This window comes from Echiichthys vipera, assembly GCF_963691815.1.
Source record: "Echiichthys vipera genome assembly, chromosome: 22".
NCBI classification, from domain to species: domain Eukaryota; kingdom Metazoa; phylum Chordata; class Actinopteri; order Perciformes; family Trachinidae; genus Echiichthys; species Echiichthys vipera.
In genome coordinates this window covers 17,753,704-17,766,885 of record NC_139847.1, presented here as the reverse complement: position 1 = coordinate 17,766,885, position 13,182 = coordinate 17,753,704, and the positions used below count along the sequence as shown (strand labels likewise).

Sequence of the window (13,182 nt, the reverse complement as noted above, 5' to 3'; positions counted from 1 at the left end):
ATGCCACATAAAAACAAACTATGCTAAGTGCTCAATTGTTCGGATAATAAACATGCTAATTGAATACTAGGAATTATAAGGTTCTACCTGGGTTTAGTGTAGTTCTGTAGTACTAGATTTACAAGATTTAATGTACCATCTGGCAAAAACATTCAGGCTTTTTCCATCTTTTACAATCATTTATGTGAAAAGTCTGTTGTTTTTAACACCATATAAAACATGCAATTCTTTACACATCATAAATTTATGATTAACTTGAATAAATAAGTTAGATAGGGCCTAATCCTTTAAACCGCACAAAACGTTTTAGCCAGAGTTAGATGTCCTAAATAACTTCAGATGGTTGCTTTCTTGTCACTGTGACGCCATAACACTCACACTGCATACTGTTTTGTTTTTTTTCTGCATCTTTTGTGTGCTCACTAAAGCAGATATAATGTCTTGCACCTAAACTGCCTCCTTTACTAGCAATTTGAGATTCACTTGCCTTCTGCAGCTCTTTGGACATGAGAAACCCAACAGTGTAAATGACAAGAAAGGGTGATCTGCACATCCCAGCCACCTCACGCCTGGTGCACACAAACCACAAGAAATAAGACCCTTTTCTGTATTGTGTGCTCAATTGATACAACCTAGAGCACAGTGAAAAGTGTTATCATTTTAAAAGCTGTGTTGCACAAGTGGTTGAGTGTTGGTTATAAAGCTTTATTCTTCAATTGGAAGAAAAGGCATAGTGTGTCTGTGAACATCTGCTCCATGCACCATGACCTTTGACGTCCCCTCGGGAAGGGACTTGGTAAATAGAGACTTCCTTTACAGGAATTAAATAATTATGCCCAATCCAATTACATAGATGTAAATTAATTTCTATTCAGCCCCATCTAGTGGCTGTAAACTGCATGTGCATGTGGCAGAGTGGTTGGGTTGTGGTCTCGAGCTGTCAACCGCTACAGAATAGTGGACACAAACAGCCAGGGACCAGCAACACACTGTAGAGCAGTGGGGGTAACACAAATACAGTTCCATTGAGATACACATGTGTTTGGTAAGCAGTGATGCATTCTGTAAGAAGCCACATCTGTGGTATCTTTAAGAAAAAGGCAAAAGTTGTCCCTACAGAATGTAAAAAAAAAATGTTTTTTATTTTTTAACTTTTTATTGATGATCAATAAACAGTCTGACATTGTTAAGCTAGACTGAGCAAGTTGTCATCTGACAGTGTTATAGATTTCGGCGGACACACTGAGCAGGTTAGCATTATTATCTATCTTTAATAAATATCATTAGGGCTATCTCTCTCCAATAGCCTTTCCTAGTGATTAATTATCAGAACTTGCATTATGTTAACTAGGATTAACGCCTGTTATTGAGGATTCCCTGCTGCTGTGCTTCACTGGATTTTCGCTAATTAGTTCACTGCAAACAAGTTAAGAAAATCCTGAGAGAGTCAGCCAACTGTTTGACTTTTTGATGTATCATTTAAGTCCCACTTTAAACAGAGTAAACTGAGAAATGTGGGTCCAATTTCTCTGTGGGAAATGGGTATACAAATTTGGAGGGCTTTTCTGTTACAATATTAGTCACAAGTGTGGTCTGGGGAATGCGGACCCTGTGGACAGTAAGTACTAATGTGTGTGCAATCAGACAACTACAGCTGTGTGCCGGTCTCTCTGACTGTTTGATACAAGGGCCGCAGACATACAGGCCATTGAAGGGATGAAAAGTTCCATCTTCTGAGTCTGAGCCAGATGGGGGAGGGGGTGGTTATGAATGACAGAAAATGCGAGAGGAAGAAAGAGAGAAAGAAGTGAGAGAAAGGGAAAAAAGAGAGAGGAGTGGCCACCTCCGCCCCCGTTTCCTGTCTCTATGGTGGCTAAAACTCCCATGTTCCAGGGTGCAAGCTCATCCTGGTTCATCGCTGAGAATCCTTTAAAGGATCAGGACACACCTAAGGTATCCTTAAGCTGGAAGGTCATACCCATCTTCCCCAGAGAACTAATATTCATTACAATAAGCATTATATCAATTAATAGATCTGCTTTCTTTAGCCAGTTATTAGAGGGAATGCTTTTGCCGCTTCTCTGAGACCATCCTTACTAACTCTACAGTGTCACTGACCTTCTCCCCACTTACATTGCCTTACAGATCTCTTTACAGCCCCCTCGTCTTTAAACTCATCTGTAATTACTTATAAGGATTCATGTCTCCTCTTAGCACTGCTGCTCGGCAGAAGTGGAGCCAACCAGCCCCTCAGCTAACTCAACAAAAATGGGAATAGAGCAGAACCATGAGGAGGAGCGACACAGGAGCAAGGCCACCTTGAAGCTTCTAGAGACAGCTTAGTGGGGTAAGGCTCAGGATTGGGCCAGGGATACTGTTAGAGATGGATCTTTTAAACAGGAGGAGAGGCTATGAGACTTCACAGGAAACAAAAGGGAGTGGGTGAATGAATAGGGGATGCGGTGGGACCAGGGGTCGAATAATATGGAACCCAAGTGACTGCAGGGTGGCTCCCCACAAAGGGCAAATGGGCGGATACATTAACATTTTACTTTCAGTCTCTCATATTCCTGCAGCAAGCAATTTAGCAGTTTGTGGAGGAGAAGTTTCTGGATTTGCCCCTCAGTTTTTTTTTTAAAACAAATAGCCTTTGCACCCTGTTGATATTTCTTATTTACACCAATAGGCAGTGATGGGCATGATCTAGCTTATTATCTCACTGTTGTACTTGTCATTAAATGAAGCTTGTTCTATTATACAAGACAAGTGTGATGTAACTGAGGGACACATTTAGAAGCTTTTCCCCACCCAATTATCTGACAATGGAAAATATAATGTTGCAAAGCTTAAAATGTCAAACCATTCTTCTAAGTTCAGCAGTATACAATGCTAAAATGCAGAGTGAAGATGAGGAGACAAGGGATGGTAAGGGAAAGGTTAGCATGGACATTACGGTGGCCTACCAAGGTTCACTGTGAGCTTGACGCGGCCTCCATCCAGCTCTAAGCGCAGGGTGTCTGCTGACTCCTTGGAGGTGGTGGCCATGAGCAGGCCGTAAGCCCGCTGAGACATGAAGCGCAGCGCCACATCCTCTGCCTCTGTGTGCATGGTGACCGGCATGATGATCTTCAGGTACATGCTGCCATCATAACTCAGCACTGTCGCCTCTGCATGGGGGTGAGGCAGAGGACAGAAAAGGGACAGGGACAAGTGGGTAACACATTACATTGGAGAGGATGCTGACAGAGAAGTAAAGACTCAGGACCCAGGGCATAGGCATGGAGGTCACCTGAATAGGACAGAACAGTGTTGACAGCCAAGTTCAAGCATCTTTCAAATTCTCAAATCAATCATATGATGCAGTACTTAAATCCTAAAACAATACACATTTAGTCAAAACAAAAGCCAGGCTGTTATCAGCCAATATTATCAATATGATCACAGGCATATTGGTATCTATCGACATATATGTTTTCTGATATGCCCTATGAATAACCTTTTTACAGAACATTTAATGCAGAAACATGCTGTACTATTACGCAATTTATTTTATTTGTATTTATTCTTTATTTGAATGGTAAGAAACTGAATGATACTGAACAGGATGTTTATTTAACTATTTATTTTTATATATTTATTTATTTCTGCAGTATTAATTTATAATTGACTGAGGATATATAATACATTGGATAAATAATGTATTATATGTTAAATATACTTTCATAAATGTATGTGTTTAGCCTTCTGAATACCTTTTTCAGAGCTGTAAAAGTGCAAAATCAGTGCAAATGTCTATTTTTATTCCAGCTCAAAAATCCACTATTTCAGCTGCCATGTCATAAATCCGTGGATGTTTCCTCTCTAAAATCGGTATCGGCATCCGTCTCAAATGGAGCCATAGTTTAAACGAGATTTAAACACGTGGATTTTCAATATTTGTTATTTGTCATGATCTGACTGTTTACCTCAACTTTCTTTCTGTCTCTGACTTTAACCATGTAAAATCTAACCAGACACATACAAAATCCCCTATTTGTCAAAAAAGGTGTGTTTAGATGCCATATCTACAACATAAGATTAAGGAAACATTCAGCTAGAATGATATTCTAAACAATTTCTGTCTGAAAACTGAAAACCTATCAGTTTGATCAAGATATAATACCAATCACCTACCTATCATCTGGATGACAGCATGTAAACTACACCCTAACATTAGTGTGTCTTTATTTGTGTCCAGCTGATGTTTGTAGTGTGCAGAATATTCTCAGGACTTCTTACACCCTTATTACATTATCATCAGATGACAAAAATCTACGGCCCACTGAACAAAATGAAAACATCTATTAAAGCGTATATATACAAAAACCACAAGAAATATTCACAATGAATCCAATATCAGACTGTCCTCAAGCTTAGAAAAGTAACAAAAATTATTCATGATAGGCACAGCCGGGGTTACTCTCTCTAGAAATCAGCCATGCCATAAATAGACTGCTGTGAAGAGTGACAGGTCCTTGAGTACAGCTCTTATTTTGCAGTGCGGGTCGATATGCATCACCATAGTATGACATGTGTCACTGTCAGGGTAAATGAAACGTTTAGGTTTAAGAAAATGATGTGAAAAGATGCAGAAAAATCCCAGCTGTGGGTAGACTGGTAAAAGCAGTGATGTTTAAAAAGTGTAGTGCATGGATTCACACTCACTGGAGACCCCTCTTAGCGATATCACTTACATAAAATGCAATATAATTCCAATGCATAATTATTTTATCAATCAATCAAAACAATCACTAACACAGTCATTATCATCCTAGCGACAGCTTAAAACACCATCTATGTTTTTAATTGTATATGGCTTAGGGTGGGTATTAGTCAATACTATTGATTATCCTTAAAGTTGGTTAATCTATGCAATCAGTTTATTGACACAGAGAAATATGCTGCTGGTTATTAGAAAAAGGCCCCGTGCTACTGCCCTGCAGTAACACAAACCTCCACTAGATGGCAAAAGAGCTTCACTGAAACCACATCTGTCATATGAGCACACAAAGACAAAACTGTTAAAATATCACCCTTCAAAATGAAGACATTTCATCCTCTACCTCCACTGTCCTGATTTGAATCCATTCTCTCCTTCCCTCATTACCCTCCTTGTCCCTCAAAATCCCATACTGTCATGGCTCACTCACCTCCATGGACGTGCAAAGACAAACCATGAAGAGAGGCGCCTGCAGCTAATTGGAATGAATCAGACGTACGTGGTGCTATTTGACTAGCTCACCACCCCTCGCTGTGGCGTATACGCCACCTGGGTTTGCGTGGCTGACACAGATGGCAACAGTGGGCCTGGCTGCTCTGTCAGACTGCTGCTGTTCTTTCATTGCTTCAGCCTCCATTTCCCCCCTCCCAGCGAGCTGGCCGTAATGCCACCCAGCCTCGGGTTCTCCCTGTGGAGCTTTTACTCTTACTATAAAGCAGCTGCTTGGTTGTGTGAATTACAAGGCAGCACCTTATCCAAATACCCCTTTCTACACTTGTTTTTTGGCTCTGCTTTATTGGAGAGTTACAGAATTGCACTGTAAACATTATACAACATTAACAATTCAGCAAGTTACCGCTGGTTCATGTTTAACAATCTCTAGCATATGATGCCTTGATTATAAAAGTCACTGTAAGAATGTGTCAATCTGTATGTCTTGGGATGATACAATGGCATCTCTTTTCAGATTTGTCTAATATTGCAAACTAGATGCATGCATAGCTGTTCAGAACTTGATGAATTCTAGATCTTTAAGTCTCTTCACCAACAAAGACACCCATTCCCTTCAACATCACCCTCCTTACCTATCTCACAGTTGGTACCCAGGTAGCCGCTGCCGATGCAGTCACATATGTAGCGGTTCCAGCCCTCTTTACACAGACCTGCGTTGCCACAGGGGGCACTGCTGCATCTCTTCTGCAGTTCACGGGTACAAAAACTGCTGACGCCAAATGCGCTCTGGATCTCAGCCAGACGTCGGACATCACGGCTCTTGCCGTCAATGAAGAGGTCGCGCACGCAGCCTACGTAGCCATAGTTAAGAAGCGCCGTCCAAACCTCTGGTGGCAGGATGAGGTCTGACTTAGACTCGGGCAGCCCACCTAGGTACATATCGCTGTCCAGGTCCAGGATTTCACTGCCCTCTGGGGAGCTGAAGGGCATGCTGCGGCTGTTGACTGAGATGGATCCTAAAAGACAGAAACAAGAACAAATAGATAATAAAATATTTATAATACACTGGCAAATGGATGCCTCTAGCTATGTAAACACAAAGTCACAAGCTAAATACTGAAGAAGTATGTAATCAGGATTGGTGGATGAGTGGTTGGGAGGTCAAGTTAGTGGGTCAATGGTTGGGTGGGAGGGGCAAAAAGAGGCTAATTTATGGACAAAGGGCACAGTTAGAGGGACATACAGGAGATGGGGAGAGTAGATGACAGTAGAGTGAATGTGTGTTTGCATGTGTGTGTGTGTGTGTGTGTGTGTCTAATGTGTCTGTAATAGGCTAAATGGAGGAGAAGGGAAGCAGAATGCAGCAGGGAGTGGGTGAAAGAAAAGGCCCTCTATCTTTCTGTGATTAACGACTCCGTCTTAATTTTCTATTAAAAGCCAATTACAGCAGGAGCAGCAGTGTGATCACATGCATGCAAGCACACACACACTCTCACACACTCATTCACACCGTTCCTCATTATAAGACACCATTAGGGGGAGATATAATGTCCTAGGTGCTTGCCCACCTACAGATCATTTATCAGACACCAGACACTCAAGCGTGCAGATGCCCCCGTTTGTGCCCTCATGCAGGCAGAGGTAGCCTGCCTGAAAAAATAAAAAACAAATTCCACGACATGTGTTATTAATACTGCAGTATGTGTAACCATTTCAGTTTTTGTGACAGATCTGATCAAAACAATGAAAATATTGATTACATGTTTAGTCTAAGTGCACATTTGTGGTTTTGAAAAATAGTGTGGAGCTAGCAGAAGATATCCAGGCTCAGTTGTAAATCTGCACATAAGGTGCATGTCAGTGAGGACTGTGAGTTTTTTAGAGCCATTTCTTTCTGGTTTGAATGCACTTTCACGAATGCACATCCAGGAAAATGACACAAAGGATATTTTTAGTTGACACATTGTTAACATAGACAGCACTGACAAGATGACTGTGAATTGGGTGATTTTTTAAATCACCATTAAGGATTCTACCAATGACAGTTAAAATTACAATTTTTTTCTTGATGGTGCAAGTATCAACTCTGGTGATATAAATATCTAAATGTTACTTTAAAAAAAAAGAAGAATTCAGACACCTACTGTGGTTAGTTGTCAATATGTTGATTGGTTTACAGGTAAATGTGAGGTAAATTAGTAGAACAAATATGTGATGTGAAAATAAGTACCTGACTGGAAATAAAATGTGGATGATGAATATGCATAAACAGCCATCAAATTATAGATCAGTTGTCAGTTTCAACACAATAACCTCCCTCACCTTTCCTCCCTTCCCTCTGGAAATCCACATGGCACCATTCCCCATCATTAACCTTCTTGTTGCTGGCCTTCAGCTTTGTTTTTCCAGAGCCCATATCGATCAGCAGGTACAAATACCCCTCCAGCAGCTCCATGGCAAAGTAATCAGTCTTCAGCTCCCTACCGGGCTTCTGCTCTTTGGGACCCTGAGGACGACCGTGGCTGAACAGCAGCAGCCCGCTGGGCTCTGTAGTGCGGAAGTCGAAGGAGATGGATCCTGTCTTCTTGGTGTTCCACTTGGGCAGGGAGATGAAGGACTCAGGGGTCTCAAAGGTGACAGGGTCAAGGGCTGCCACGTCCTCGCAGCGGAACACCAAGTCGCCATTCAGGGTGATTTTAGGGTCACGCTCGATGGCCAGCCGTGACAGCTCCAGCTTAAAGTCATTGTTCTTGTACACAACCTGGAGAGCAGAGAGGAAAGCAAGTGGTTAATTGCCTCCTCTAAGGAGGTTATGTTTTCAGTTGCCACGTGTGTCAGTCTGTCAGCAGGATTATGGAAACACTATCGGCTCAATTTTTGGGAGATTTGGTGGCAAATGTATCATGGGTCGAGGAAGAACCCATTCAATTTTGGGGTGGATCTAGTGGACCAGTTGTATGATTTGACTTTTTCCACTAGGTGGGGCTACACATTCATAGGCGTCTCTGTGTATTTACAGTATTAGTGTTACACAGTGTCACCTTCAAATCATGCATTATGCAACATGTGTGTAATAGTGGTCGCAACATGTGTGTAATAGTGGTCGCAACATAAGTGCATTAGTGGTCTTATTAATGGTCTTGACTGCTGGTTCTTCTGGTTAATATTTGAGAGTCACGATGGGGTACCCTGTGAGTGTGAGTATTCAACTCCTCGCTGTCCAGTGGTTGATGATATAGAGGTCATAGTACTTGCTGTGCTTGGTTTGTTTGTAGATTAATTGCATTGTTGCTTATATCAGTGGACACGCTGAGTAGTGAGGGACAGAGTTGGAGAACTTCATCATTAAGACATTACTACTTTTAGCATTTCTTTGTTGTTCAGTCACCTGCAAGTCATGAGTTGTGAATGAGCCTGTGCAGATATGCTGGTAGCTTTTGTCATTATGGATTTATGTTTTTAATTTGTGCGGTCATTAGCTCCTATATGACCATGTATTTGATGCACGCATGAATACTTTTTAATGTGGAGGTTCTAACTTGTAACTTGTGTAACTTTTAAATCTGCAAATGCTTTTCGCTAGTATTCAGGACGTATTTGGTTATGTGTGTAACTACACCATACTGGTTTGGGTAATATGTTGTTCTTTTTTTACATGTAAATTTATATTTGACTCAATGTTATGTCTTCCAAATGTTATTTCAGTCTGAGCATCTTTCTACAAATGTATGATAAATGTTTCCAATTGAGAACTACATAATGCATGCACAGCTGAGATGATTCTGTTTCAGCTCAGCACAACCAGATTTTGGCATCATTCTAATAATTTGGGAAATATATCCACAAATATCTAGTGGTTACACATGCAGATGTGCATATCATATTAGACTGGACTTTTGGCCTTGGCGGAGCTGTATAAAATAATGTTAGATATGTCTGTGGACTTAAATATGACATCTAGAAATATATTATTATTTTATGTTATAAAATGTGTTTTTATAGCCTTAAAACAAAATACAGCTGCAACTGAGAATAACATCCCTTCATAATCCTGAGATCTCACAGATGCATCCTAATTGCTCAAATTAATTTCAAGTGTCAGTTATAGCTGCTGCTGGGACATCTTGTCAGCATGGGGAAATTAATCAAGACATGAATGAAACACATGACTCTCAGTTTAACAGCAGTGTGAAACCAACATTGATCCAAAGTGCTGCTACAGATGCTGTTCTTCTATCCCTGACCAATGATCCCCTAACCAAGAAATGGAGGCATATGAGTGCGCTGTTTACTGCTGCTCCATGATTTGATAAGGGAATCCTTAACACTTTGAACATTTCCAAACACTGATGAACAACTTTGTGTCACTGGCTTACCCAGGACATGCCTCTGTTGACTTCTGACGTGTGTCTCTTCACCTCTGTATAAACTTCTAACTCTTGGTCAAATCCATAAAACTAACTATTTGTTTTTGAACAAAAGCTACAGCTCAGAGATGCCTTTATATGTACACAATAAAAAACAAACAAAAAAAAACCATAACAAGCTTCAGGGTATACTCAATGTCAGCCTCAATGCAAACTTTGAGACTTTGATGAAATGTGCCTCAATTGTTTCAGCTCAAAGTGTGTGTCCATACCTCACAATATGCATTTATAATGGATTAAGTGCTAAAGGCAAAGTGAATTGTCTTTAGCGTCGGTTCTCCTTCTATTTGTTGAACACTCTGTAGACTGTTTTGAGAGGCCGTCCTCAAGGTAAAAGTGTGAAGCAGCAGAGGCCTTTGCATTTGTTTGTGTGTTTTCTCTCCCGATTCTAGTGCTCTTCACACTCTCTCACACACCCAAACATGCTCCCTGACAGGTAATCGGAATGTAGGGACATTTTTTTTCTATATCTGTGTTTTCTAGTGCTGGGCTAGCTACAAGGTTAAGGAGATTGTTCTGTTATTGTTAAGTCTCACGTTCTATCCTGGTAGAAGACATGAACTGTCCAAGTAAAGACAAAGAAAAGCTTCTTGCTCATTGTCATTAGAGTTTAACACTCTTGCTTTGGTGTCATATCAATGGCTTATGCATGCTTTTCCCCGATAACTACAAACTTTGAACTGATATTATTACACACCCTCTTAAATTAATACCATACGGTCTTATATGGATTTCCTACCTTCCACAAAGCCATAGATATATATATTATTTTTGGCAGATTATAAAAATCAACTTGCAGATATTTGAAACCTATTTCAAACAGATTCAGTTTTAGATTAAGAAAATGTACCCATATACTCAGAACAATCCCCTGGATACTCTGTGTCATCTAGAACATCCTTTCAATCCATCATCTATGGAGCAGCTTCATACTTTATGCTTTACATTGAGGGATTTTAAACATCTCCTTTCATGGGAAAATGTATGATTATTTCCTCTTTCTTGCTGCTTAAAAATGTATTCCCTGCTTTAAAATACCTGTTAATGTCTGCTTGGTCCATGAATCAAAGCTGAGTCATTATCTGTGTTTTAAGTCACCATTTGCATTGGCCTGTTTTCATATTTGCACCACTGAAAGGCTCGTCTTGTGCACTGCGGTTCAATGTATTTGGTTTTTGACTATCTAATCCCACCAGACTGCTGCTGTCATTCCTCATTGTCTGTCACCATATCTCTTTCAAACCCCCTCCAATCTTACCTATTTTTTCACATGCATGCACATACTCCCTCTCTACCACATCCTCGCTCTCGTCCTCTCTGTCAAATACCACACCTACGCACAGGCACAGGATGAACCACAAGAAAAAATATATGCTGGGTTATTCCTGAATTTAAGCCTCCTTTGGTTATCTCCTTCTTTGGCCATGCTGCTACATGTACTGTACAACTCATAATGTCATCATTAGCAAAGATTAGTCCTGGTAATTAGCCATGATAACGCTAAAACTGGCAGCTAATAAGGCGTGAGCTCTCCTGGCTTAAGGTGTTAGCAAAAGAGAAGGGTGAAAGAGAAAAAAGGCAGCGGGAGGAGGGAGAAGATTTATTTTTATATCATGTATTTCGAGCTATTTAAATTGTATATCCATGCTGCTTATTTCTACAGAAGATGCAGCCTTGTGTTCTGCTTTTTACACTGGATCATACAGCATGTAGAACAAAGATGAGGCAGGAAATACAGCAAGCAGCATGCTGCACCAGATAACATTTAGGCCAGTTACTATCTGCAATGTGGCTTTTGCATTTCTTTATTATTTTTTTTGCTGATTAGCTTGTTCCCAGTCCATATCATGACAACCATAACAAACATGATTATTTTATATGTTTGACCCAACAAAAAGAGGGGGCAATGAAATGCAATGTCAACATATCCATAAAATACTTTGGTCCAGATCAATCGTTCTGTTGTCAATTAAAAGTCAATTACACATGGAATTAAGCATACCCCCGAGAGGAAAAATCCTAATGATTAAGAGGCACACTAACAATAACTACATAACAATAACTAGTATTTTTCTAGACTTCAAGACTGTACTATAATTATTAATCCCTCTAAATCATCAGAGGTGTGTGGTGGTGACATCGCTGGGTATCAGCCTCTATAACAACAGAGTGACCAGGTGCCAGATTGGAAACACATATCTAAGAGGAGGCTACGGAAATGGCCAAGGCAAAACAGCAAGCAGACAAAAGCTTATTCCAAAACAAGAGTGAATCTAGGGTTCGGTTTCATCCGGTGGCAAAACGCCCAAAACGCACCAAGTAGTGGTGTCGCTTTGCCTGTCTGGTGCAATATTGGTGTAACCCTCATTGAGTTGGGGAGGAGGGGCCAACTTTGAATGTTGTGTTTACAAACCAACATATTCCACTCATTCTGCCTTTAAGTCCAAACATTCCCCTTGATTAATCCTTGGGTCAATGACAACACTAATGATGGCCCAGTTTCCACTATATTTGCTTATATTCTTGCTTCTTGGAAGATGAATCCCCATGTCATCTGTGACCTCTCCTTAACACCAACATCCAGAGACACATTCAACTTCTATGAGGATTGTAATTTTGAAATGATACTTATACACTGGTCATGAGTGGATAAGCCTTTCGATTTTGTCAACTGCATGAGCTTTCCTCTATGGACCTCTTTTCTCTAGCATCACCCTCAATATTTCGTACTAACCTAAAAGGTCAACTGTGAATAAAGTTGCTAGTTAGGGACTAGGGGCAGCTGTAATAATCTTAAAGACCAGCAATGGCTGCATCTAGCATCCCACATTTTTTTCAACATACTAATCAGCACCAAACAATGCATTTCTCAGAGATTTAGACCATCAGTAATGAATGTTCTCAAACTGGTTGTTTAGGCGGAGATGGGACATCACAAACACAATCAAAGATTATCATGCAAGCTTTCAATATGTCATTGATGTCAAGACTTGTAATGTCTGAGGGATTTTGTGCAATCCAGTGTGTTACAAATCAGAGCTAAAATGAGGGCAGGCAACCAGGATAAGATTGCTGTGACGTCAGCTCTGATTGGTTATTGGTAGTATGTGATCTTCAGCAAGAGCGTAATTAGTGGTACATAGTTTTATGTTTGTTATTACTGGACTAGTTTAGATCATCTGTGAACATTTAATCCTTTCACACTACCAGCCATGTTTTAGCCTTCAGCAGTGTGAATGCCAGAATCCAGCGTGTTGTTCAGTGTCTTCAATTCAACAAGGCCAAGACAAGAAAAAAAATGCTGTGTTAGCCAGTCATTAAGTGTGCAACAAGACAGTCACTTGAGTATTTAAGTTTGTCTCAGCAAAATAATACATGTGAAAGGAGAGAATAACCCAGGGGCAACAAAAAACATAGGTGAAGGAATACAAGGGAGAGACGGAGAAGATGGTGGTGAATGACAAATGAGAAGAAGATACATGGGAGAACCAAAGTGTATGAGGCGTGCAGGGCCCATTCTCAACAGTGTATCAAATAAGCCTT

The 13,182-nt window shown here is 40.5% G+C and overlaps 1 protein-coding gene across 1 annotated transcript in view; it reads right to left on the bottom strand.

Annotated features, from left to right (window-relative positions):
* The window catches only part of nrxn2b (neurexin 2b), a gene marked incomplete at both ends in the record, with an annotated part of 653,173 nt that overhangs the window by 379,534 nt on the left and 260,457 nt on the right, over positions 1-13,182 (bottom strand). The window contains 3 exons of the mRNA XM_083937460.1: positions 2,964-3,167; positions 5,845-6,228; positions 7,535-7,973. Coding sequence (XP_083793586.1) covers positions 2,964-3,167; positions 5,845-6,228; positions 7,535-7,973 — 1,027 coding nt within the window. The remainder of the gene's footprint in view (positions 1-2,963; positions 3,168-5,844; positions 6,229-7,534; positions 7,974-13,182) is intronic.